Source organism: Chiloscyllium plagiosum, unplaced genomic scaffold, assembly GCF_037043375.1.
Source record: "Chiloscyllium plagiosum isolate Xiang-an unplaced genomic scaffold, Cpla_swu_hap1 HiC_scaffold_4, whole genome shotgun sequence".
Classification (NCBI taxonomy): domain Eukaryota; kingdom Metazoa; phylum Chordata; class Chondrichthyes; order Orectolobiformes; family Hemiscylliidae; genus Chiloscyllium; species Chiloscyllium plagiosum.
This window is the reverse complement of record NW_028270142.1, coordinates 139,493,390-139,520,358: the sequence shown is the minus strand read 5'-3', so window position 1 is coordinate 139,520,358 and position 26,969 is coordinate 139,493,390. Positions and strand designations below refer to the sequence as shown.

At 39.4% G+C, this 26,969-nt stretch overlaps 1 protein-coding gene across 4 annotated transcripts in view; it reads left to right on the top strand.

Annotated features, from left to right (window-relative positions):
- The window catches only part of vps13b (vacuolar protein sorting 13 homolog B), a 977,967-nt gene that overhangs the window by 93,245 nt on the left and 857,753 nt on the right, over nt 1-26,969 (top strand). For all 4 annotated transcript variants that reach the window (XR_015757055.1, XM_043687669.2, XM_043687667.2 and 1 more), the window contains exons 6-7: nt 9,798-9,979; nt 20,740-20,914. Coding sequence is in view for 3 of the 4 variants with exons in the window: in XM_043687669.2 (XP_043543604.2) it covers nt 9,798-9,979; nt 20,740-20,914 (357 nt within the window). In the remaining variant the exon portion in view is untranslated. The remainder of the gene's footprint in view (nt 1-9,797; nt 9,980-20,739; nt 20,915-26,969) is intronic.

The following is a 26,969-nucleotide window of genomic DNA, read 5'->3' as shown; positions in this document are numbered from 1 at the left end:
AATGGGAAAACTTCAGAAATGAGATAACAAGAATCCAGAGAAAGTATATTCCTGTCAGGGTGAAAGGGAAGGCTGGTAACTATAGGGAATGCTGGATGACTAAAGAAATTGAGGGTTTGATTAAGAAAAAGAAGGAAGCATATGTCAGGTACAGACAGGATAGATCGAGTGAATCCTTAGAAGAGTATAAAGAAAGTAGGAGTATACTTAAGACGGAAATCAGGAGGGCAAAACGGGGACATGAGATAGCTTTGGCAAATAGGAATAAGGAGAATCCAAAGGGTTTTTACAAATATATTAAGGACAAAAGGGTAACTAGGGAGAGAATAGGGCCCCTCAAAGATGAGCAAGGTGGCCTTTGTGTGGAGCCACAGAAAATGGGGGAGATACTAAATGAATATTTTGCATCAGTATTTACTGTGGAAAAGGATATGGAAGATATAGACTGTGGGGAAATAGATGGTGACATCTTGCAAAATGTCCAGATTACAGAGGAGGAAGTGCTGGATGTCTTGAAACGGATAAAAGTGGATAAATCCCCAGGACCTGATCAGGTGTACTCGAGAACTCTGGGAAGCGAGAGAAGTGATTGCTGGACCTCTTGTTGAGATATTTGTATCATCGATAGTTACAGGTGAGGTGCCGGAAGACTGGAGGTTGGCAAATGTGGTGCCACTGTTTAAGAAGGGCGGTAAAGACAAGCCAGGGAACTATAGACCGGTGAGCCTGACCTCGGTGGTGGGCAAGTTGTTGGAGGGATTTCTGAGGGACAGGATGTATATATATTTGGAAAGGCAAGGACTGATTCGGGATAGTCAACATGGCTTTGTGCGTGGGAAATCATGTCTCACAAACTTGATTGAGTTTTTTGAAGAAGTAACAAAGAAGATTGATGCGGGCAGAGCAGTAGATGTGATCTATATGGACTTCAGTAAGGCGTTCGACAAGGTTCCCCATTGGAGACTGATTAGCAAGGTTAGATTTCATGGAATACAGGGAGAACTAGCCATTTTGATACAGAACTGGCTCAAAGATAGAAGACAGAGGGTGGTGGTGGAGGGTTGTATTTCAGACTGGAGCTCTGTGACCAGTGGAGTGCCACAAGGATTGGTGCTGGGCCCTCTACTTTTTGTCATTTACATAAGTGATTTGGATGCGAACATAAGAGGTACAGTTAGTAAGTTTGCAGATGTCACCAAAATTGGAGGTGTAGTGGACAGCGAAGAGGGTTACCTCCGATTACAACAGGATCTGGACCAGATGGGCCAATGGGCTGAGAAGTGGCAGATGGAGTTTAATTCAGATAAATGCGAGGTGCTGCATTTTTGGGAAAGCAAATCTTAGCACAACTTATACATTTAATGGTAAGGTCCTAGGGAGTGTTGCTGAACAAAAAGACCTTGGAGTGCAGGTTCATAGCTCCTTGAAAGTGGAGTCGCAGGTAGATAGGATAGTGAAGAAGGCATTTGTTATGCTTTCCTTTATTGGTCAGAGTATTGAGTACAGGAGTTGGGAGGTCATGTTGCAGCTGTACATGACATTGGTTAGGCCACTGTTGGAATATTTGTGCAATTCTGGTCTCCTTCCTATCGGAAAGATGTTGTGAAACTTGAAAGGGTTCAGAAAAGATTTACAAGGATGTTGCCAGGGTTGGAGGATCTGAGCTACAGGGAGAGGCTGTACAGGCTGGGGTTGTTTTCCCTGGATCATTGGAGGCTGAGGGGTGACCTTATAGAAGTTTACAAAATTATGAGGGGCATGGATAGGATAAATAGACAAGATCTTTTCCCTGGGGTCGGGGATTCCAGAAGTAGAGGGCATAGGTTTAGGGTGAGAGGGGAAAGATATAAAAGGGACCCAAGGGGCAACATTTTCATGCAGAGGGTGGTACGTGTATGGAATGAGCTGCCAGAGGATGTGGTGGAGGCTGGTACAATTGCAACATTTGAAAGGCATCTGGATGGGTATATGAATAGGAAGGATTTGGAGGGATATGGGGCGGGTGCTGGCAGGTGGTACTAGATTGGGTTGGGATATCTGGTCGGCATGGACGGGTTGGACCGAAGGGTCTGTTTCCATGCTGTACATTTCTATGACTCTCTGACTCTATTTGTACATAATTGGTAAGAATTCTTTCTATAGCATAAATAACAGCATTTACGGGGCCTCAGTAACATGCAATATTTTATAAGATTTTTAAGTTTTAACCTGTCTCTTTATTTTCAAATAGTATGTGGTGCTTTGGAAAGGTAGGGTTTGTAAGAAGTTTTTTAACTTTGTCTGTCACAGGCTCGGGGGTTTGGTTACCATAGGGACAAGAGGGCCCAAGTCAAAAAAACTTGTTAATCAAGGGGCAAAGTTTTCACACCTCAAGCAAAGGCAACAGAAACTGGGCAAATTTTCTTTTTAGAAAGAGAACAATAGAAAGAGGGTTCCTAGAGAGAGAAGTGTAGTGAGCACAGAAGGAAGTGTGCCCTTTCTATGGATTGTCAAGCAGAAAGCACGAGGGATGATGATCTCTAGTTAAAGAGATGTCATGCCATAGCACAAGAACATATGAAATAGTAGCAGGAATAAGCCATTCAACCAGATTAGACTGATCTAATTGCGCCATCACTCCAATTTCTTTGTCTGCAGCCCCTGCACCCTAGTGTCCTCGATTTTGCATCAATGTTTAACTCAGTCATAGAGTCGTAGAGATGTACAGCATGGAAACAGACCCTCTGATCCAATTGTCCATGCTGACCAGATATTCTAAACTGATATCGTCCAATTTGTCAGCTTTTGGCCCATATCCCTCTAATGCTTCCTATTTATTTACCCATCCAGATTCTTTTTAAATGTCATTGTATCCACTTTCCCCATTTCCTCTAGCAGCTTGTTCCATACATGCGCCACCGTCTGCATGCAAAAGGTACCCCTCAGGTTCTTTTTAAATCTTTCTCCTCTCACATTAAACCTGTGGCCTTTGGTTTGGACCTTGTCTATTTACCCTATCTGTGCCCCTCATGACTTTATAAATCTCTCCACTCAGTCTCACATACCCATTCAGATGCCTTATAAGTATTATAATTTGTATCAGACTCCACCACTTCCTCTGGCAGCTCATTCCAAACATGCACCGCCCTCTGCGTGAAAACGTTGCCCCTTAGGTCCCTTTTAAATCTGTCTCCTCTCATCTTAAACCTGTCCCCTCTAGTTGGAATTCCCCACTCCAGGTAAAGGACCATGTCTATTTACCCAATGCACGTCCCTCATGATTTTATAAACCTCTCCCTTGAGTCTCTGACACTCGAAAGAAAATAGCCCTCGCCTCTCCTGTAGCTCAAACCCTCCAACCACAGAAACATCCCTGTAAATCCTTTCAGAACCCTGTCAAGTTTCTTGGATATATTTGGTGAAGCAACCTCCAAAGCTCACCGAGAAAGTGAATCATAAAGATTAATGTCTCCCAGAGAAGTAATTCCTTCTCACTTAAATGCAAAGTCCCAATTATTTGATCTGTTACCCTTAATTCTAGATTTGCCCACAAGCGGAAAACATCATTCTAATATCTACCCACGTCAAGCTCCTTCAGAATCTTATTCTCTGATTCTTATAAACCCCAATGATTGTAGCCCCACGCACCTCCACCTAGTGCATTACTCAGTTCAGCTCACCTGAGAGAAAGTGCTTTGAGAGAAGTGCTTTTTGATATTCATTCAATGTTGTGACTTGGTGAAAAAGGGAGAAATGAAATAGCTTTAAGCTGGCTTGGTTGGTAAGTATAAATTGTGCACTTCTACAGAGAGTGAGGAATAAAGCATAGGTGTAGTATGGGGGTTTTTGAATGTGTTAATCTTTTGATAGTTTAGTGTATCAGTTATTTGCTAAATAATGCTTCATCACTGGTCGTAGTTGGATGGCTGCAGTAAAAGTATTAAAACTTGAAATCTTTTTGTGTGATTCCTTTGGTTGGTCACATGGAGTTTATATCTTTTGTTTATAAATATTTTGTTGAGAAGATTTTGAATTGCAAAGATATGAAATTGCTACAAAATAATAGAACAATCTTGCAATATAACAACAATAACAGTAAATAAACTACTACTCTACTCCCCAAACAGTTTAGGAGAAGAACGCTACACAAACTACAATTCAATAAATAACTAATTCAAAACAAAAAGAAAGTAAATTAAACTGAGTTGAACCAAGGCAAATTAATTTAAATTATGTTAAGTTACAACACTCAGTGCAAACCCACCAAAGCTCCCCGTCACTGGAAGCATTAGTTGGCGTACCCACATTTGTTCAGAATTCCTCCTCCCAGGGGCTCCCAGATCGCCAGACATAGCTGTCATGGCCGCACAAAGGTCCTATCCAATATAGCTGATAAGTCCGTGTCTTTATGGTTCATTTTGTTCTTCCTTGCAGAATGAAAGAATACTAAGCAATTTCTTCCCATGCTCATCCAAAGAGGGGAGATTCGGCAAACCCAGGAGGAGGGACACTGGATCTACCTTGACCTCGGTTCCCAAGACCCCTTCCGAAACACTTGCTATAGTGCCCCAATACCTATGAAGCTTGTGGCATGACCACAAGCAGTGAGTAAGAGTACCAACATCTATTTTACATTTGGGGCACAGTGGTAATGCTCCCGTCTTAAATTTGGCTCTGGCGCCAAATAAGTCCTGGGGAGTCCCTTCAATTGCACAGCCAGCATCCTTTTGCAGATTGAAATTTTCCTTACATTCTCCCAAATATCCTTCCACTCCTTTGGTGAGATCTCTACCCCCAATTCCTGAGCTTAGATTCCATACAGTCACTCAATGTCCTTCGAGACATTACCTCCTATAAGTGATAGAGGGTGCTGACAGAGAGAGTGCCTGTGGATCGAAGCACTCTCCTCTCCATATCGGACTTATAGCGACTAGCCATTACAGTCTGGAAAATCCACACCCCTCATCCCCAGCGGAAACTGCAATTTGACCAGCTTCATAAGAGGCCGACTGTAACGCCAGATTAAAGAGCCGAGCCAGCTGTTAAGCCTCTGTAGCCCCTGCCTGGGCAACATCAAAGAAAGCATTTACATGGGATGTAATAAACGTGGAAGAACATTCATTTTAACCAGAGCTTTTCTACCCAAGCAGGGTATCGGAAGATCGTCCCAGCGCCGAAGGTCCTGTCTTATCTTCTGTAGCAACTGCACAAAGTTAGCTTTATATAATTGATCAAAAGTGGGGGTGATAAAAATGCTTCCCTGTGACCACCTGAAAGGGAATCAGATTCCACCCCCTGGATCGGGTACTCCAGAAAGAGCCAAATAAATTAATCAACTGTATTAAGCAGGGCACAGATACCGTCGGGTTAGTTAGAAACAGAACAACACCATCTGCGTAAACAATGATCTTATGCCTGCCTGACCCCACCTCTGGGGCAGTTATATTGGGGTCCCTCTGAATGGCCTCCGCCAATGGCTCAATCACCAATGTAAATAGCAACAGTGAGAGGGGGGCACCCTTGTCGGCTGTCTCTGCCAATACTAAAAGTGTCAGATGGTATACCATTAGTGAGAACTGCTGCTTTAGGGTTACTATATAACACTGCCGCCCATCTGTCAAAAACTCCTCCAAAGCCAAACCGTTCCAGGACATAAGAGGTATGGCCACTCCACCCGGTCAAACACATTCTCTGCATCCAGGGAGACTACCATGCCGAGAGTCAACCCTTGCTGGCACATCTGGACCATATTTAGCACTCACCGAATATTATTAGAGGATCTGCGACCCCTAATAAAATCTGTCTGGTCCTCCTTTACAATGGAGGGTAAGACCTTCTCTCGCCTTAACGCCAGCATTTTCAAGAAAATTTTAAAGTTCACATTTAATAATGATGTGGGCCTATACAAAGTACAATCCTCTGGGGCTTTCCCTCTCTTGAGAATAAGAGAAATATTTGCTTCTCTCAGAGAGGATGGGAGGCAATCCTAAGTGTACGAGTAATTGTAGATATCCAACATTGGCCCAGTCAGTGTGTCTATAAACTCCTCATAAAATTTGATCTGAAATCCATCTTGGCCGGACACTTTACTACTGGAGCTGCCTCACTGCGGAGGTCCAAGGTCTTAAAAAAGGACTCCATCTTCGCCAATCTGTCCTCACAGCCCTGTGACCAGTACAACCCAGAGTAGAACTTCCTGAATGCTGCGTTAATCTTTTTGGGATTGCAGGTGATAGGACCAGCACACTCTCTAATGGATGTGATAGATTTGGCGGGGGTGTGGGGGGGCGGCGGTGGCACTTTTTTTTTCTGGCCAAGTACACCAGGTACCTACCTGGTTTATCACCATACTCGAATAACCTCTGTTTCACAAAGGAAATCTTCCTCTTTGCTCTCTGGGTGAATGCAGCATTCTGTAGAGTGAAATCTCATTTTATTCTCCTTAGCCAGTTGAGATGTGTATGTGTTTTGGGGCTAGAAGAGTAGATATTCACATTTCCTCATTGTAAACTGTGCGTGTAAACCAATTTTGCATCTTGATGGTATAACAGAATTAATTTGTTTGTTACAAAACATGGTTGATGGATCTTTTTATTCCAAGCCTAATATGGAGAAAGTGTACAATTGTGCCATGTTGCGAACTGGGTAAAGCAAGGAGGCATTGAAATATTTGATATGATTTATTTATTTTCACGTGTATTTTGTGCCATCTTAAAGCACAGAAAAATAAATCAAAACATAGAATGCAAAGGCAGAAGAATAAAGAAAAAGTGTTCAACTTTACAGTCCTTCTTGTTAAGTGCTCTGCCATTGGCCTGGTGGCTAGGCACAAGTCCCTTTGCCATGCTGTAGCCACTGCTAGAATGAAAGTCATTACTCTTCAATGCCATCTTGCCTACACCAATGCTCTCATCACTGCAGATGCCACCAATGCAACTGGGTCCTGACTGACCCGCTTTGGGCCCACCTTGCTGATGCTGCAGGCTGTTGAGCTGGGTCCAAACTCGTCTCCATCACCACCTTCGTGAACCTATGCTGGACTCAGACACCATTGGGAACCCAAACTAGTCTCTGCTGCAGCAGCTATGAGTTGGCACTAGGACCGTTTCATTAATGCAGAAGTTGCCACAAACCCAAACTAGTCACTGGACTAGTATTTCGGAACCCCAAGCTAATGCTGTGGAGACATGAGTTCGAAACCCATTATAGCAGGTGGTGAAATTTGAATTCAGTAAAAATCTGGAATTGAGAACCAGCCTAATGGAGAGCATGTAAACAGGAATCTGCCATCCTTACCTGGTCTGGCCTCCATGTAACATATGGTATGAAGGCAATTAGATGAGATTCGATTAGATTCTCTACAGTGTGGAAACAGGCCCTTCGGCCCAACAAGCCCACACCGACCCTCCGAAGAGTAACCCACCCAGACCCATTTCCCTCTGACTAGTGCACCTAATGCTATGGGCAATTTAGTATGGCCAATTCACCTAACCTGCACATCTTTGGACTGTGGGAGGAAACCGGAGCATCCGGAGAAAACCCACGCAGACATGGGGAGAATGTGCAAACTCCACACAGACAGTTGCCTGAGGCTGGAATTGAACCTGGGGCCTTGGTGCTATGAGGCAGCAGTGCGAGCCACCGTGCTGCCCAAAGATTGAAGCAGCCAGATTGTTTCCACTGGTGGGTGAAACTAGAACTGGAGGGCATAGCCTGAAAATAAAGGGGAACAGATTTAGGACTGAGTCAAGACTTTTTCACCTAAAGGGTTGTGAATCTGTGGAATTCCAGGCCCAGTGAAGCAGTTAAGGCTACCTCATTGAATGTTTTTAAGGAAAAGATGGATAGATTTTTGAGCAGTAAAGGAATTGAAGGTTATGGTGAACAGGCGAATTAATGGAATTGAGTCCACAAAAAGATCAACCATGATCTTGTTGAATGGCAGAACAGGCTGAAGTGGCCAGATGGCCTACTCCTCCTGTTTCTTATGTGCCCAGTTAAGATTAGGAGTTCTAGATCCGTACGTTCCACTGGTTTTTGGCCAAAGGCATTGTTGTTCCCAAACCCAGGTAGGAATAATGGTGGCATGAAAGAGGTTTTGCTGTATCTGGGGATTATGGATTAGATTTATGCTTAAATAATGCTGAAGCATGTATATTCTTTGTGTTGGTCAGCACTGATAGAATGAAGGTTGTACGTGCTTAACAGCACTAGTGGGCATGAATTTCTTCTGGATTTGATGATGTGGCGGTGTCGGTGTTGGACTGTGAACAAAATCAAAAATTACATGACACAAAGTTATTGTCCAACAGGTTTATTTGAAATCACAAGTTTTAGGCTGAAAGTCGGTTTTTTTTGTCTTTCCAGATCTGATGAATGCACAATATTTTAAATTTGTGTGAAGGTACTCTTGTATCTGGCAGCATTCGCTTGTTTTAATTTCTGGGACCTGAATGGAATGTCATTCTTGCTTTCTTTTATCAATTTCCTTCCAATTCTCTAATTCTCTTGTTTTGTCCCCTCTTCTTTCTATATTTTTGCGTCTCTTGATGAGTCATACCTCCTCTCTATCCCCCATCCATGCCAACTTTACTCTTTTCTCAATATTGTTTTTTGGCAGAAACTGAAACCACAAATAAGTAATTTAATTAGAATGTTACCATGACAAATAACGCAATAAAATTAGTGACTGTGGCAAAATATATATTTTGATTTGGAAATATAATTATTAGATGTTGTGCTTGGCTTGTGAAAAATATCAGTAAACTATGGAAAAATCTTGATGTGTTCTTGTAGATTTTTTCCATTTATAATGAATCCTTTGTTTTGTAAGCGTTCTTGATGCTGCAGAACCATGCATTCTCTGCGAATGTAGCACTCAAGTCACACTTAATGCCAAGGGAATGTTACACTTTTCAATATATTAGATACATGGAATTATGCCTACATCCCGAAAGGAGCTAGTGCAAGATTTTCTGCTGTCACTTAGGACAGTTTAACTAGTGAAATGGAGATCAAAGGTGACAGAAAATAGAAACTGTGTGTGTACATGTGTGTGTCAGTAGTAAGTATGTCATTGTGAGAAGTAGTGTGTTTGGTTGTATTGCCAGCCAGACACCTAGAGTACACTGGTTCTGTGCAAGAGACTTGATGGGAAGTCCAAAGTGCTCTGTGTTGTTTGAACTCAGTCACAAGTTCCATGAGTTGTCCACAGTCAGGTGTTGCAGTCAGGGAGGTTGATTGACTGGATTAACAGGTGGGGAGGCAGTCATTGAGGCCGTCAAGGATGAAACAGCTCTTGAGAAGGAGTTCCAAGGCCAGATCAGCAAAAGTAAAGCAATGTAGCCCTTTGTGAAGTTTAATTAGAGTCATTGTGTCATTAACCTTTTGAGGGAAATTGCTTGGAATTCCATGGAATTTGTTTTGATCACATTTGCTGTTTGATCTATAGTATGGAACGTTCTATCACATTTTATTATATTTAACACATGCTAATTCTGGGTGTTAGCATATACATTGTACATGTTTTGTAGATTCTGTTATTGTTCTGGTATACTGTAGTAATGTTTACTGCTGTGTGTTCAACTGTGGGATCCTCTGGCTTTATTCTCTTAACAAGTCTCCTGGATCTCTCACTTTGACAATTTTAAAAATACAGTTATGGTCCTGAGGCAATTTGGAACATAAATATGGTGCTCAGAACACAGTTAAAAATGTTGTGGGCCACATCAAAGTTATATCTTTCTTTTTGGATAGTTGCTTAATAATGCTGTCTTCCTTATTTTTGTAATAATTCAAATCTATTGTGTACTCTTTAGCTCCAGAATTGGTCTTGCGGAAGATTATCAACTTCTCTGATTGCACTGTTTGTCTGGATAAACGAAATGCAAGTGGAAAGATTGAGTTTTACCAGGATCCACTGCTCTACAAATGCTCCTTCTGCACCCGTTTGCACTTTACTTATGACAATCTCAACTCTAAAATTCCAGCAGTCATCAAGGTATTTATCTAAGAATACATTGTATTTGTAGGGCAACAACTAGGGGATAAATCATTGATGGGAAATGATGGCAGAAGAATAAAGTAGATATTAATGACTAAACTGTAAAGTTTTCACATACCAATTTTATTTTCATAGTGTTTCATCAAATTTGTAGTTATTGAGACACATGGATTCAATGATATGATTTTGCAGCATGCTGCTTACATTTTTAACAATTTATTCAGATGTGGATAAGTTGCAATAAATATGCAGATTTGTTGCATTTGCAGATCTTTTTAAAAATCTCATCGCGTTTTTGTGGATGAGGACTGAGGATATTTCTTTTTCTGGTTCACTTACTAAATAAAACCAACAATTTTGGTTCTAATTAATGACAAATATTTGCTAAAATATTCTTATACATTTGGAGTAGAAAGGTTAAGGCAGTTGTGTCTGTGTACAATTTGTAACTTAAGTATGCAGATATCAGCCTAGTATTGAAGTACAGTAGATGTCATAACATAGATTTGCTCCAAATGGGTAAGTATGCTTTGAGTGTAGTTCAGGAGAGAATTGAGAATACATACATTTCTGAAGAATTAAGTTAACTTTATTTTCATTTGATCCAGGCTGGTTAGCAATGGCCAATCTACTGCCAGGTTTCTGTGAGTGCTTTGAGTTGCTGGCACAAATTACATTGGAAAAGCAGTTTAAAGTTATTTTCCCAGTAATATTAAGACTTCTTAAATGTGAGGAAGCAGCTCCTGGACACGGCTTGATGCCTCCCTGATGAATAAGACAGATGTTAGGGAGTCAGTGATAGATTTATGTACATGATATCCTTTCCCGAAGTGATGCTTACTAATGCTTCACATTGTGCCATAAACAAGTGTGCACAATAACTCCTAAACAGATCAATCATGTTTCTTTTGGTGGTTAATGCAGAATATAGATAAAATATCATGAAAACTTCCTTTTCTGTGGGATCCTTTATATCTTCTTGAATGTCACATTTGAAAGACAGCATTTCCAGCAATTCCACAGTTCCTCAATATGACAGGTCAGCCAAGACTTAATGTTCAAGACCTGGAATGGGTTTAGAACCCACTGCTTTCTGACACAAGCTCAAAGAACTACTACACTGAGCCAAGATGATACTTAGTTGCCTATAGCTGTAGTGTTACATAAAATTACCAGGTTTTAGCAACTTTTCATTTGATTCTCTTTCGATGTAAGTTACCTGGAAAAAATAATTGAGGTCCAGACTAGTTTACATTTCTTGCAAAAGATTGTTCGTGTTTTTAGTCTAATTTTTTAAGTGATGTCGAATTTGCAAACTGGAGTGGATGCTACAGTCATCCTGATTTCAGAGCATGTTTGTAACAGAAATCATTGATTTGAAACAGACAAATGCAAATGTTAAATTAAAAATTCAGGCTGTGTATTAAAATGTAAGTACCAATCTCTCCAGATTCTTGGGCAAAGGTTATGCCATAGCCTCTTTGTTTGATTGCATAACTTTTGCCATCCACCTCAAGAAGTTTCATATTTTAGGCATATGATTTGAGGCCTTACAGAACATTTGTCCCACCAATTCACTTTTTAAACACCAGTTATGAGAACAATCATATGGATCATTTTTCTTTATTCTTTCATGGAATGTAGGTGTCACTGCCCATTCCTAACTGTCCTTGACAACTGCTTGCTTGCTTGGCCATTTCAGATGCTAGTCAAGACTGAGACACATTGCTGAGAGTCTTAAGTTGCATGTAAGCCAGTCTAGAGGAACGAGTAGCACATTTCCTTACTTAAAGGACATTAGTGAACCAAATTGGTTTTAACAACAATCGATTATAGTATCATGGTCACCATTACTGAGATTAGTGTTGAATACCATATTTCCGAATTAAATTAGACAAATTGTTATGATGGGATTTGAATCAATGTTCCCAGAGCCTGGACCCCTGGATTGGTGGTCCGTTGTGCCACCATCTCCCATTTTGATACAAATCAAGGAATTTCAAAACTCTGTCCAGTTCTTGCCAATGATAGACCTTCATCTTCACACTTCGTTAATCACTTTGCCTAGTTACAGCACTTACAACAAATGGTAAATATCTGTGCAAAAGCAAAATCATGTGGATGTTGGCAGTTTGGAATAAAATAAACATTCTGGAAATACTCAGGTCAGCATATGTGGACGGCACGGTGGCACAGTGGTTAGCACTGCTGCCTCACAGCGCCTGAGACCTGGGTTCAATTCCTGCCTCAGGTGACTGACTGTGTGGAGTTTGCATATTCTCCCCGTGTCTGCGTGGGTTTCCTCCGGGTGCTCCGGTTTCCTCCCACAGTCCAAAGATGTGCAGGGTCAGGTGAATTGGCCATACTAAATTGCCCGTAGTGTTAGGTAAGGGGTAAATGTAGGGGTATGGGTGGGTTTCGCTTCGGCGGGTCGATGTAGACTTGTTGGGCCGAAGGGCCTGTTTCCACACTGTAATGTAATCTTAAAAAAAAGGAGAAACAGAGTTGGTACATTTGAAATTGAGATTATCTTTATTAGAACAGTTGAAAAGATGCTCATGATGATCTCAATCTGAAACATGAACTCTTTCTCTCCAGAGAGGCTGCCTGACCTGTTGAGTATTTCCATCATCAACGGGTATTATTTGGGAATATTTGTGAATGTTTCAGAATGATCAGTCTGATTAAAGTGTTGTATAAATTCAGATTTTGAAGAAAGAATGCGTTTTCCTTGCCAGAGAATTACTAACTGCACATGTTTGTCAGAATTTCCTCTTCATAAACCTGTTTTCCCCAAGTCCTGTGGGGTGAAGTTAGATTTGTTGGGGTTGGTTTTTGTGGTTATGAATAAGAGTAACAGATATCTTTTACGCTGTTCAGTGGAAATGGTACTCTACAGACTTCTACGTTCTGTTTTTCTGCCTGATGAGAAATCTCAAGAGGAAAAATCTTGGGTCTCATGCTCAAAGATGAAAAACATCACACAGATGTTCGAGTTATCAGAATGACCATTTAGTGAAGTTAGATTTAGTTATCGTGGTTGAGCTAAGAAAACCAACCATTTTAATATTTCCACATTTTTCGTTTGAACTTGTTAATGTTGCCGATGGTTAGAACTTCTAATTGAAATTTGTGAAAGTTATCCTTTTAGGATTTGAGTTTGTCCTTTGTTAACACAACAAAATTATCTGTTCATTGATCTTGATCAGATGGACTGAATAGGAGGTGCAGTTCAAATTATTTTTTCCAAAATGATTTTGGACTTTAAGTTTGTAATAACATTGAAGTAGAAACTCAAAGAACTAACCTCCACCAAGAAAAATGTCTCAATGATCATTGCAATGGAGGCAGTATAGAAAAGATTCACCCGGTTGATTTCTGGGGTGAAGAGCTTATTTTATGAGGAAGAGTTGAGCAGATTGGACCTTAGCAATTTTTGACAAGATTTGACATATTAAAACTTATAAAATTTGACAGAGTGGATGTTGACAGAATGTTTCTTTCAGTGAGGGGCATCCAGAGTTTTGGAACACAGTTGTAAAATTTGGGACCTCCCATTGAAGAGTGGGATGAGTACTAATTTCCTATTTAAAAATAGCTGCCTATCAGTAGAGTCAACCAATTATTGTTTTGTGATGCATTTACACTCATGAGTAACTTGATAAGAATGCTCAATTTTAATTTCACTTTTGGTTGCACAAAGCTGATATTTATCTTGTTGAATCTTTTCAGAATAACTTCTTAGACTAGCAAGTTATGGCACCATAGTCGAGATTAGAGTGGTGCTAGAAAAGCACAGCAGGTCAGGCAACATTTGAGGAGCAGGAAAATCGACGTTTCGGGCAAATGTCCTTCATCAGAAATCCTGCTGCCTGACCTGTGCTTTTTCAACACCACTCTAATCTAGACTCTGGTTTCCAGCATCTGCAGTCCTCACTTTTGCCTAGTTATGGCACCATCCAGAGAGAAGGCTATACGAGATCTGATTTTGATCATTGAGATAGGATTAATTACTGACCTCATTGTGAAAATACCCTTTGGAGCAGTGACAATAATATGATTGAGTTTTACATACAGTGTAAGGAAGACAAGTGTGAGTCCAAGACAACTATTTGGAATTTAAACAAGAGCTATTATGAGGGCATAAAATGTGAACTGGCAGTTTAGGTTAAGGTGTAGGTTAACAGAGATACTATGGCAAACATCTATGGAGATAGTTCAGAAAGTGCAGAATAGATAACATTTACAGAATAGATGAAAAGAAATCAAGGTTAGTATCAAACTCAAAGAAAAATGTATAGTTTTGCAAAGAAAGATGGCTGGTCAGAGATTATACAGAATATTAAAAAAAACAACAAAGAATTATGGATAGGTTAATGTGAGACAAATTGAACAGACATTTTGCATCAATCTTTACTAGAAGGATATAAGTAACATACTGGAAATAGCTGAAAATCAGGATTTGAAAGGGAAGGAGGAACTCAAAATTACAATTACCAAGAAAGAAGTACTGAGTAAATTGTTGCATCTGCGAGTTGACAAGTCCCCATATCCTGGTAGATTTCATCTTTGACCATAAAATAAGTAGCTAGTATGATAGTTGATGCATTGCTTTTAATTTTCTAAAATTCATTAGATTTGTGAAAAGTTCCTTTCAGAAAATAGCTAATGTAACTCTTAATCAAAATAGGAGAGAGGGCTGCAGAAAGCAGGAGACTACAGGCCAATTAGCTTAACATTTATCATAGGGAAAGTGTTAGACGCTGTTATTAAAGACCTTATAAACAAGACAATTAGATACATTCCAGATAATTAGGCAAATCAAACATGGTTTTGTCAAATGTATATCACATTTAACTAATTTCTTTGAAGAAGTTTAATTTAGATAAATGTGAGGTGCTGCATTTTGGAAAGGCAAATCAGGGCAGTACTTATACGCTTAATGATAAGGTCCTGGGGAGTGTTGCTGAACAAAGAGACCCTGGAGTGCAGTTTCATAGTTCTTTGAAAGTGGAGTCACGGATAGATAGGATAGTGAAAAAGGCATTTGGTATGTTTTCCTTTATTGGACAGAGCATTGAGTATAGGAGTTGACAGGTCAGGCCACGTTTGGAATATTGCGAGTAATTCTGGTCTCCCTCCTATCCGGAAGGATGATGTGAAACTTGAAAAAAGGTTCAGAAAAGATTTACCAGGATGTTGCCAGGTTTGGAGGATTTGAGGTATAGGGAACGGCTGAATAGGCAGGGGCTGTTTCCCTGGAGCATTGGAGGCTGAGTGGTGACCTCACAAAGATTGACAAAATCATGAGGGGCATGGATAGGGTAATTAGACAAAGTCTTTTCCCTGGGGTGGAGGAGTCCAGGACTAGAGGGCATAGATTTAGAGTGAGAGGGGAAAAATTTAAAAGGGACCTAAGGGGTAACTTTTTTCACACAGAGGGTGGTGTATGTATGGAATGAGTTGCCAAACGAAGTGGTGGAGGCTGTTACAATGACAACATTTAAAAGGCATCTGGATGGTTATATGAATAGGACGGGTTTCGAGGGATATGGGCCATGTGCTGGCAAATGGGACCAGATTAGGTTAGTATATATGGGGTTGACATGGACGAGTTGGACCAAAGGGTCTGTTTCTGTGCTGTACACCTCTATGACTCGAGAGGCAGGGCGTCCAGTAGATGTAACGCATTTTGATATTCAGAAGGCAGGTGATAAGATGTCACATCGAAGGATATTGTGGAAAATAAAAACTCATGGTGAAAGGGGTAACATTTCGGCATAGATAAAAGAATGGCTGGCTAACAGGAATCAGAAAGTAGGAATAAATGGGTCTTTTCAGGCTAGGAGCATGTCTCAAATGGTACCACAGGGGTCGATGTTGGGCCTTGGTTCTTGATAATTTATTTCAATGATTTGATGAAGGGACTGAAGGAATGGTGGCTAAGTTTGCTAATGACACAAACATAAGTAGGAAAGTAAGTTATAAAGAAGACATAAGGCGCCTACAACAGGACATATTGCGTGAGAGGGCAAAGGTCCGGCAAATGGAGTACGACTTGAGAAAGTGGGAAATTGCCCATTTTAGAAGAAAGAATTAAAAAAAGCATATTATCTAATTGGTGAGAGGTTGCAGAGCTCTGAGATGCAGAGATTGTTCGAATGAACAAATGACAGACATAGCAAGTAATCAGGAAAGCTAATAGAATATTTTGTTTTATTGTGAAGGGAATTACATGCATGGGTAGGGAGGTTATGCTTCACATATACAAGGCATTGATGAGACTGCATCTGGAACATTGTATACTGGTTATGATATTATGGAAGGATATTGATGTTTGGAAATCATTGAGAGTAGACTGATACTGGAATGAGCAGTTTTCCTTATGTGGAAAGGCCAAACAGGCTAGGCCTGTATCCTCTGGAGTTTAAAAGAATCAAAGTGACTTAGTTCAACAATATAAGATCCCAAGAGGACTTGGGAGATGGATGTGGAAAGGATGTTTCCACTTCTGAGTGAATCTATAACTAGGAAGGGGTCACAGTTTAAAAATGATAGGCACCCATTTACGAGAGAGAAGTGGAAACATTCTTCCTCCATGGGTTGAGTGTCTTTGGAATTTTCTTCCTCAAAAGGCAGTGCATGTAGAACCTTTTCAAAACTTTAAGGTATGGATAGAAAAAACTTTAATTACCAAAGGGATACAAGGTTATTGGAGAATGGCAGAGTATAGAGTTGAGATTAAAATCAGATCAGCAGTGATCTTAATTGAATGGCAGAGCAAGTTCAAAGGACCAAGTGACCCACTCTTGTTCCATGTTTGAATGATCATTTCTTAGTAGTATTGATTTGAATTGCTTGTTTTGAGGTTAGAAAGTGGAGTAGGCCACGCCATCACCATTATTTTTTCCATGCTAAATAGCAGAGGCAGGATGCAGTAGACAGACTAAGTGATTCCATAACTAATGGTTTAGATATAAGCTCTGCATTCCTGTCACATCCAGTTGTGAGTGGTGGTGGACAATTAAACAACTAACAAGAGAAGGCTCCACAAATATCCCCATCTTTATAAAAATGTAAAAGACAAAGTTTAAAGCATCTGCAGTGGTAACGGCTGATCCATCTCAGTGCCATATGAGGTCCCAGTCATCACAGATGTTTGTCTTCAACCAATGTGATTTATTCCATGTGATATCTAAAAGTGGCTGAAGGTACTAGATAGGGTAGAGGCTTTGAGGCCTGACAATATCTGGGCCATGGTTCTGAAAACCTGTGGTCCAGAACAAGTTATTTCCCCTAGCTACGCTGTTCCATTAAAACTGTAAAGCTGCCATCTTTGTGGCAATGTGCAAAATTGCCCACATATGTTCTCCCAACAGGACATAGCAAATCCATCCAATTAATGCCCTATTGGTCCACTCTCAATTATTACCAAAGGGATGAATGTGCTATCAAATGGCACTTGAAAAGAATTAATCTGTTCACTGATGCTCAGTTTGGGTTCTGCCAGGGCCACTCAGCTCCTGACCTCATTATTGCCTTGGTTCCAACAATAGAGCTGAATTCCAGAGGTGGGGTGAGAGTGACTGCCTTTAATGCTTAGGCAGCATTTAACTTCGTTTATCATTAAGAAACTCTAGCTGTCCACTGGTTGGATTCATATTTAGCTCTAATGAAAATATTTCTGGTTGATGGAGTCAATCATCACAGACCTAGGAAATTACTTCAGAGTTCCTCAGGGTAGTGCTGAAAATGTGTTGCTGGCAAAGCACAGCAGGTAGGCAGCATCCAAGAAGCAGGAGAATCGATGTTTCGGGCATGAGCCCTTCTTCAGGAAATCATTTCCTGAAGAAGGGCTCATGTCGAAACGTCGATTCTCCTGTTCCTTGGATGCTGCCTGACCTGCTGCGCTTTTCCAGCAACACATTTTCAGCTCTGATCTCCAGCATCTGCAGTCCTCACTTTCTCCTCAGGGTAGTGTCCTAGGTTTACCATCTTCAGCTGCTTCTTCGATGACCTTTCATCCATCATAAGGTCGGAAGTGGGTATGTTCGATCCATGCTTGCCTTCATCAGTTGGGGCAAAGAGTATAAAAATTGGCAAGTCGTGTTTCAGCTATTCAGTTATGTCGCATGTGGAATATTGCATACAGTTCTGATTGTCCCATTCAATCACCATCTTCAACAAAAGGGAATCTTACTACCACCCCTTGCATTCATAGAACCATTGGAGTAAGAGTGGGAGTCGGCCATGTTGCCCTTCAGGTTGCTCTGCCATTCATTATAATCATGCCTGATCATTAAATTCAATAGTCTGTTTTTGCTTCCCCCCCCATATTGTTTGATCCATTCGGCCTCAAGTGCTATATCTAATACCTTCTTGAAATCCAATAATGTTTTGGCTTTTACTACTTTCTGTGATAGTGAATTCCAGAGGCTCTTTACTGTCGAGGTGAAGAACCTGTTTCTCATTTCAGTGTTAAATAGTTTAACCCGTGTCTTTAGATTTCGATCCCTGGTTCTGGACTCCCTTGCAATCAGGAAAATCCTTCCTGCATCTACTCTGACTAGCCCAGTTAGAATTTCTATGAGATGTGTCTAATTTTCTGAATTTGTGGCATGTAATCCTAACTGATTCAACCTTTCCTCATATGCTACTCTCATGATTCCAGCAATCAGTCTGGTCAACCTTTGCTGCATTCCGTCTATAGAAAGAACATCCTTCCTTAGAAAAGGAGACCTAAACTATACACAATATTCTAGGTGTGGTCTCACCAAGGTCCTGTATAATTGCAGCAAGACACCCCTGCTCCTATACTTGATTCTTCTTGCTATGAAGGACAAAGTATCATTGGCCTTCTTTACTGTCTGCTGCACCTGCATAATTATCTTCAGTGACTGGTGTATGAGGACATTTAGATCTCTAGCACATTCCCCTCTAAAACTTATAACCATTCAGATCATCTGCCTTCCTATTTTGCTACCATAGTGGATAATCTCTCACTTATTTACCTTATACCATGAGTTTGACCACTCACTGAGCTTGTCCAAACCTCACTCATTGTTATATTCATTGCTAAATTCCCAAATATCAACATCCTGGGAGTTACCATTAATCAGAAACCAATCTGGACCAGCTCTCTGAATTCTATAGCTGCAACAAGTAGGCAGAGGCAAGTAGTACTACAAAGAACAGAACAAAGAACAATACAGCTCAAGAACAGGCCCTTTGGCCCTCAAAGCCTGTGCCAACACATCTTGCCCTTCCATGCTAAACATGGCTTCACTTGCTGGATCCATATCCCTCTATTCCCTTCCTATTCATGTACTCATCCAGGTGCTTCTTGAATGCTGCTATTGTGTCTGTTTCCATCAACATCTCTGGCAGAATGTTCCAGGCACTCACCACCCTTTGTATAGAAAAATGCGCATCACACATCTTATTTCTATTCTTTGTTCTATCCCTAATTGCTCTGGGGGTGAAAGGATATCAGGAATGAACAGGAGTACAGACGAATCAGATCAGTGATAATCTTATTGATTGGTGGAGTAGGCTTGGAGAGCCCGGGTGCTTCATTCTTGCTCCTAATTTGTATGCTTCTGTTTAAATATGTTCACATTTAAAGGATGGTTGCAAAATAGCCAGTGCCTTTTGTGATGGTGCTGTCACGTTAAGAGGTTATTTTGTCTTTTTTTTTGAAGAGAGGTTGTAAGGCAACAGTGTCGAGCTGATTACTGAAGACCATTCAAGTATACAGTTTGGGAGGCCTTGGGTTTTGTTTTAACAGCCTGAATGGATGTGGCCATCTGTCACAGATCCGGACTTCTGAGTAGCCTTAGAAGCTATTGGGGTCTCAAATGAGTTGGAAGCTTCAGTGAATGTCTCCTGGCTACTACTCCTTCTGGATTTTCTCTTCTTTTTATTTCCTCTTGGATTGGATAACTGCATGTGAGAATATGTGTCTGAATTTTTCTTTTTGCCAAGAGGTGTGTTTATGGGGTGTTACTATATTGGAACAGTTAATTAGTAATAGTTACTGTACTTATTATTCTAACAAGTTTCCAATAGGGTTAAGTTGTTCTAAATTCCTCTTTCTTTGGATATATTTTAAATAAACTGTTTTATAAATTGTATTTTGCTTAACGTCGAGTAGTTAACCTGATCATTGCATCAGGAACAGATATTTACATTCGTCTTTAAAATAAAAAAAAAGTTAGTGTCTAGGCTACCTTCTTAAAATAGTTTGAGCGGCTCTCATCTGCTCCATAACACTTTGCAATTTCTGCTGTGACTTTCCTCAGATCTTTGGATGCTTTTCATGCGGTCCTGGTGTCTTAATAAACTTTCAGTACAGTTGATTTTAATAATACCTCTTCACCAATATTTTAGCTTATTTAGTGTCTATTTGATCATTCACTTGAATTGCAACTCTTACTTTGTAAAGGCAGATGCAAAGTGTTGATTCAGTACCTCAGCCATGTCCTTTGTCTCCATGTGTAAATCTCCTTTTTAATCCCTAATCTGTTCCACACCCTTTTTTTTTTACTGTTTATATGTTAATAGAAGATTTTTGGATTTCGTTTGTTTTGAGCTTCTCAATCTCTCTTTGCTGCTCTCTTTTTATTTTTCTGCTATTTTGCTAAATAGTTTAGAATGTACTTTAACACGATTGTTGCCCAGATTTATAATTTTGCCTTCTAATGTAGCACATTTGAAATAATATAGCAATAGTTTAATTTTTGTTTTCCATTTTGCAGATTCAGGCACTAGTTGAAAGTTTGAAACTCTCCATCACAGACCAACAACTTCCTATGCTGATCCGTATAATTCAGCTTGGAATTGCACTTTACTATGGTGAAATTTGCTCTTACAAAGATGTAGAAGCAGAGGAAACATGCTCTACAGCAAAGGAGGCATCCATTACTCAAATAGGTAGGTACAAAAATTTGAAGCTTTGATCAGGTGAATGAGGCATGTTTCAACAAAGTTGTATGTTTTCCTAACTTGAACATATACTGTCATTTTCATTATCAAAATCCTGGAACTCCATATCTAATAATGTTGTTAGTGTATGATTACTGCGTGAACTACAATGATTCAAGAGCAAGGCTCGCCACCACCTAGTTGATGGCAGTTAGTCACGTGCAGTAATTGCTGGCTGACCTTGCCAGAGTTTGCCACGTTCTGAGAATTATTTTCATACAAATGTTAATTGTATTGTAATTGTGTAACTGAAGGCAGGTAGTGGGTATTGTCCTGTGATCCACACGTGCTCCTAGAGATGCTGACTTAAACTGTGGTTGTTGGGTTACTTGGTGCTTTCTTGTGACTGCTTAAATAGAGGCTATAAAGGTGTGGAAAGATTGGCTCCAGTTTTATCCTTCACCAACTGGCTTTCTGGAGCATAACACAAAAGACTGTAAATATTTAGTGTTCAAATCTTTGGGAGCAAAAGTAAAACAAAAGATTAGGAGAGGCAAGTAAACCACTTAAACACTCCTGTTTCAGCCATGATTATGGTTGTTCTCCTACCTCAACTTAGCTTTTGCCCCTGCAATTCTATTGATTCCTTGAGAAACCAAAAATCTATTTATTCCAGCCTTGAATATATACAGTGATGGAGCATCCACAACCCTTTGTTGAATGAAGTAATTTCTCATGTCAGTCCTAAATAATCAATCGCTCTTACTGAGATTGTGCCCTTATGTTCTAGATTCCCCAGGCATGGGAAACCACCTCTTTTCTGCCTGTCATGCTTCTTAAAACTTTTGTAATTTTCAGTTGTTATTTTCTCATTGTTTTAAACTCAAGAGACATGAACTTCATTGAATCAGACTGTCATAAAAACACTGCTCCTTTGTACCAGGAATTAATTTATTGAACTGTGTTGTACTACCTCTCTACACCTTCCAAATTAATAAAAATCTGTTCTTGGAGTATTGTGTATAATACTGTTTGGCCTGCTATAAGAAGGATGTTATCAAACTAGAAAAAGTGCAAAAAGGATTTACAAGGCTGTTACTGAGACAGGAAGGTTTGAGTGATAAGGATAGGCTGGTATTTTTTTTCACTGAAGCGTAGGAGGCTGAGGGGTGAAGTTATCGAGGTTTATAAAATCATGAAGGGCATAGATAGGGTGAGTAGCCAAGGTCTTTTCCCAGGGTAGAGGAGTTCAAAACTAGAGGGCATCGGTTTAATGTGAGAGGAGAATGATTTAAAAGGGACCTGAGGGGCAACCTTTTCATAGAGAGGGTGGTTTGTAATTGGAACAAGCTGCCAGAGGAAGTGGTAGAGGTAGGTACAATTATGACATTTGGACAGCTACATGGTTTGGAAAGTATAGAGGGATATGAGCCAATTGCCAGCAAATGGGACTAGTTAAGTGAAGAAAATCTGGTTAGCCTGGATGAGTTGGGTTGAAGGGCCTGTTTTCCATGCTGTTTAACTCTGACTCTATAGAGATCAAAATTGCTTTTGGCACTCTTGGAGTGATCCCTTCAAAGATTTAAACAACCTTATCAAGTCTTTCTTGTTTTTGATGCTCCATTCTCCTTGCAAGAAAGCCAGAATGCCATTTGCTTTCCTAATTGCTTGTTGTATCTGCATACCAACTTTGTGTTTCTTGTATGAGTACGCCCTCGTGTCTGGCACCATCTCTATTTAAAAATGTAATACCTTTTAAAAATTATTCAGCTTTTCTAAGTTTGTTACCAAAATGAATAACATCAAGCTTCCTATATCATTCTCCATTCACCAATTTTCTTCCCACCTAATCTGTCTAAATTTCTTTGCTTCTTTGGTTCCTTCTTACAGCTTATATTACCACCTGACTGTTAGTGCCAGCAAACCCGGATATATTACACCCTGTCTCTTCTGCCAAATGACGGAAACGATTGTATTTGTGAGGCCCTGACTCTTGCATCAGTCCATTCGTAACAGTGTACTAATCTATAAGTGCCCCATTTATCCCCATTTGTTGCTCATGCCATTAGCCAATTTTCATTTTGTGTTAATATTCTGTCCCCAATTCTGAGACCTTATGCATTTACTTCTGTTGCATTTACAGGTTGCATTGGTCTACTGGTTCCCCTTTATATCTGCTACTCATAACATTCTCAAAAATGCTAATATATTTTTCAAACATGATTTACCCTTTGTAAAGCCATGTTCGTGTTAGCTGATCGTGCTGTGCTTTTTTTTAATGACCATTGTTAAAATATCCTTAATGATTGGATTTCCAGCATTTCCAGTCTTTGTGGTGAGATTTCATTCATTCAGATATTACTGGAATCAAATTAAATCTGTGTAATCTGAGATTTCTTGTTTGCAGTCTCATGACAACTGTAGTTAAGATAACTGCAATATAATTGAAGTCTAATAAAGATGTCATATTGATTGCGAATTTCCAAGCCAGGAACTCGTTGAATTTCTCATTTCTGTTTTCTTTGTAAAAAGAATTATGTTGATTTTGTTATTTATTGGACACAAGCGCTGCACAACTGAATCTCATTTGACTTGTGCTTAAGATACTTCTGATAAAAGGAAAAATGTGCACTCACCAGTTGTATGATTGAAGGTTACTGCTAACTAGATGTAAAAGAATGGATAAATAGTCCTCGATAAATTAGCATTCTACTCCAGGAAGATTTAAAAAAAAGACGTATGGGACCCATGTTTGATTTTCCTAGGAAATTAAAGTATCAATGTTTCTTTTTGGGTAGCAGTACACCATAGTTTCAGGAGCTGAACAATAATTATTTAGGAACGGCTGATGATGTTGCTGGTGATAAATTCAAAAGCAAATTTGAAGTGAGAATGCAAGTCGATGAATGAGTTTATCAGTATGTGCATACGTGTTTGCTTAATGCTGTTAATGTGCACTTGTTAACTTGCCTGCAGACATGATGTCTAATTCAGATTTTTAAAAATAATAATGGTATTTTTTTATAATGGTGTTGTGTTCAGAAAACACATGCATAGCCTGAAGGCTGAATTGGATTGAGACTTGGATTGAAAAATTCGTACATAACTTGAGCTTGAAGCTAAAAATGTGCAAACATGTAACAATCATATGATACCCAAAATAAATGAACAAATTTATCTGGCAACTGTTGACTTAAAAATTCGAACATATGGTTTGCTTTATTGATGCCCCTATATTTGATAAAGTAATAACCCAAGTAGACAGCAGTGACTCAATTTTTTGCAATGTTATCTGAGTCAGAAACTGGAGAATTTAAACCTCTTTCCAAAAGATTTGAGCACAAGTATGGACTTACAGTCCTAAAGGGCAAACTACACTGTCAGAGGTACTGTTGTTCAAGAAAGCAATTAAATCAAGGACCAATCTACTCTCTCAAATCTATTTAAATTATTCTAAGGCACGATCGTAGAAGAGTATGTGAGTTCTTCCTTTTGGTAAAAACAGAAAATACTGAGAAAACTCAACAGGTCCAGCTGTGGAGAGAGAAACAGATCCACAGATGCTTCCAGACCTGATGAGCTTCTCTAGCACTTGCTGTTTTTATTTCAGATTTCCAAGATCTGTAGCATTTTGCTTTTATTTTAGAGCTCTTTCTGGTGTCTACCCACTGTTTATCCCTAAACTAACAATTACTGAAACAAGTTATCTGATCAGGTTGTTGTGTGTGGGATCTTGCAATATTAAAATTGTTTATCATATTTCTAAATTTAGAACAGTTCAAAATACAGTACCGGAACTTTACTTGGAAATTCCTTTGAGATGTTCTGAGGTCAAGCTAATTGCAGTGTAAAGATGCTTTTTCTAGAAATGGCATAAATTTAAGAAAAAGGAAAATATTTTTAAAATATGGAAGCTCCAGGCCAGAATTTGGAAATGCTTACAATTTTAAAGTTTCAGTTATTTTAATCTCTCTTCGCCTTGAGGTGTTGATTTTTGTAGAATTCTTATCCGATGACTTCATTGGGATGTAAAGCCTAATCAGCATGGGATATGGAGCTGAAGCACAAGTTTCAGAAGGTCATGGTAATTTATTGAGAGGAATACTGGTTAGTATGATCTGTAGAAACTGCTAGAAACCTAAGCAATTAGTATTGGCTGGCATGAATAGCATTTTTCATTCAGTGCCAGATGTGCAGTTTGTTGTCATGCTGCTGCTATGTGGAACCATACAAGTAAATTACTAGCCCATCAGAAAAATATACAAGTTGGATTAGCTATTGGAACAGAAATATCATATTACCTATGTAAATGTGTTACTTGTAGAATTCTGGTTTTTAGCACTTGATAAGTCGCGTACAGTTGCACGCTACTGTTGATCTCACATTTTTTTCAAAGACTGCAACATATTTTGATTAAGCAAACCAGTGTTTGAAGTGTACTGTTGAGGAGTGCATTCCGTTACATATTTCTCTTTAACCTCCTCAATCTTTCGCTTTCTGTCTTCGCACTAAAGTGGAGGATGGGCACAGCTTTTATCCATTAGTCATAACCACTGGAATGTAGTCATACAATCACCGCATGTTAAGGTTGGAATATTACGTCAATGTCAAAACTTTATTTCACTTTGTCTCCTTATTTTAGCAATTTCCTCATTGTCCTACGTTACCTACATTCCTTTGTTACTTATCATTTAATACATTATGTAGAGAGGTGGGGGTTGGTGGCAATCATTCTGCCCATCCTGCATTGCCACCATGTATTAACTTATGCCAAGCTACCCCTATTACAGCAGAAAACGGTCTTAGGTCATCTCTGATCCACATAATTTACATGTCTAAAATTTCTTGACAATATTTGCCAAGTAATGATTACTGTCTTAATTCGTCCCTGACAAAATGCCGCCAGAATAAAATATTGAGATCAGCCGTATATTATTGAAGGAAATCCTTAAGCTTCTCAATGCAAAATTTGACAGCATTTTGTAAAACTTCAAACTTATGCACGTACTAAAATGCATGAAATGTTTTGCACAATAGATAAAACGCTTGGATTGTAAGTAGTCAAAGACAATTATCCCAGGGAAGAGAAACAACAACTTATAGCTGAATGCAAGGAAACATCACAAACTGTTTCATTGCAGCATTGTAAGGAAAAGTATGATATTGAGATCCACTAAGCTGCTAATATTGGAAAAGGTGATCAGAACTAGAAAATTACATAAAATACACTGAAATGAGCATTATAAGAAGAACTTGTTTCCAGTGCTAATACGACTGTCCCCAAGTAAATGTCAGCAGATTAGAGCACCTCGCAGCGAAGATTTATTATTGTATAATTGACTGTAATTTCTGAAACTTGTAAAACATCAACAACATCTTGCACTTACATTCAAAAACTTAAGGCATTTTCCTCAGTGGAGAAACAAAGCAGATCATGAGCAAAAGAAGAGCTGAGGAGATGTGATCAAAATCTTGCTTGAAGTGGTAAAGGATGAGTAAAACTTTTCATGTTTTTTTTGTGTGAATTTTGAATTTCTGACCTTGATGGTGTGGATTGGGATGCAATACATATAAGCAAGTGGCAAATGATGGGTGCACAGGACTAGGTGAGTGCTTGGATATTGACAGCAGAGTTTTGGATGAGGTGAAATTTAGCTGGTGATGGCGAAGAGGTCATGACAAACTTTCCAGCATATTTTACGAATGATGTGAATGCAAATTAATGCTAATCCTGTATCTACAAACTAAGTGCAATGTGCAATATTTTCTGTTTTCCTCAGCAGCTTACCTTCCTTTGGATTTAGATTCTATATGCCTACCATCTGTTGCTTTTAATTTTGCATTTTAATACAGCTTTGGAGATTCACACTGGAATCTGCTTGAAAACACAAGACACAAATATGTTTTTTGTAAATGCTGCTTTTGCTCCTGTATGCAACTTTTAAATTGCTCAATATGTATTTAAATTTCCTTTTTTTTTGATTAAAAAAATGCTTAACATATCTGTACTTGAAAGCTTATGGATTTGTATTCTAGCATATTATAAAATCAGATGATTTTGATC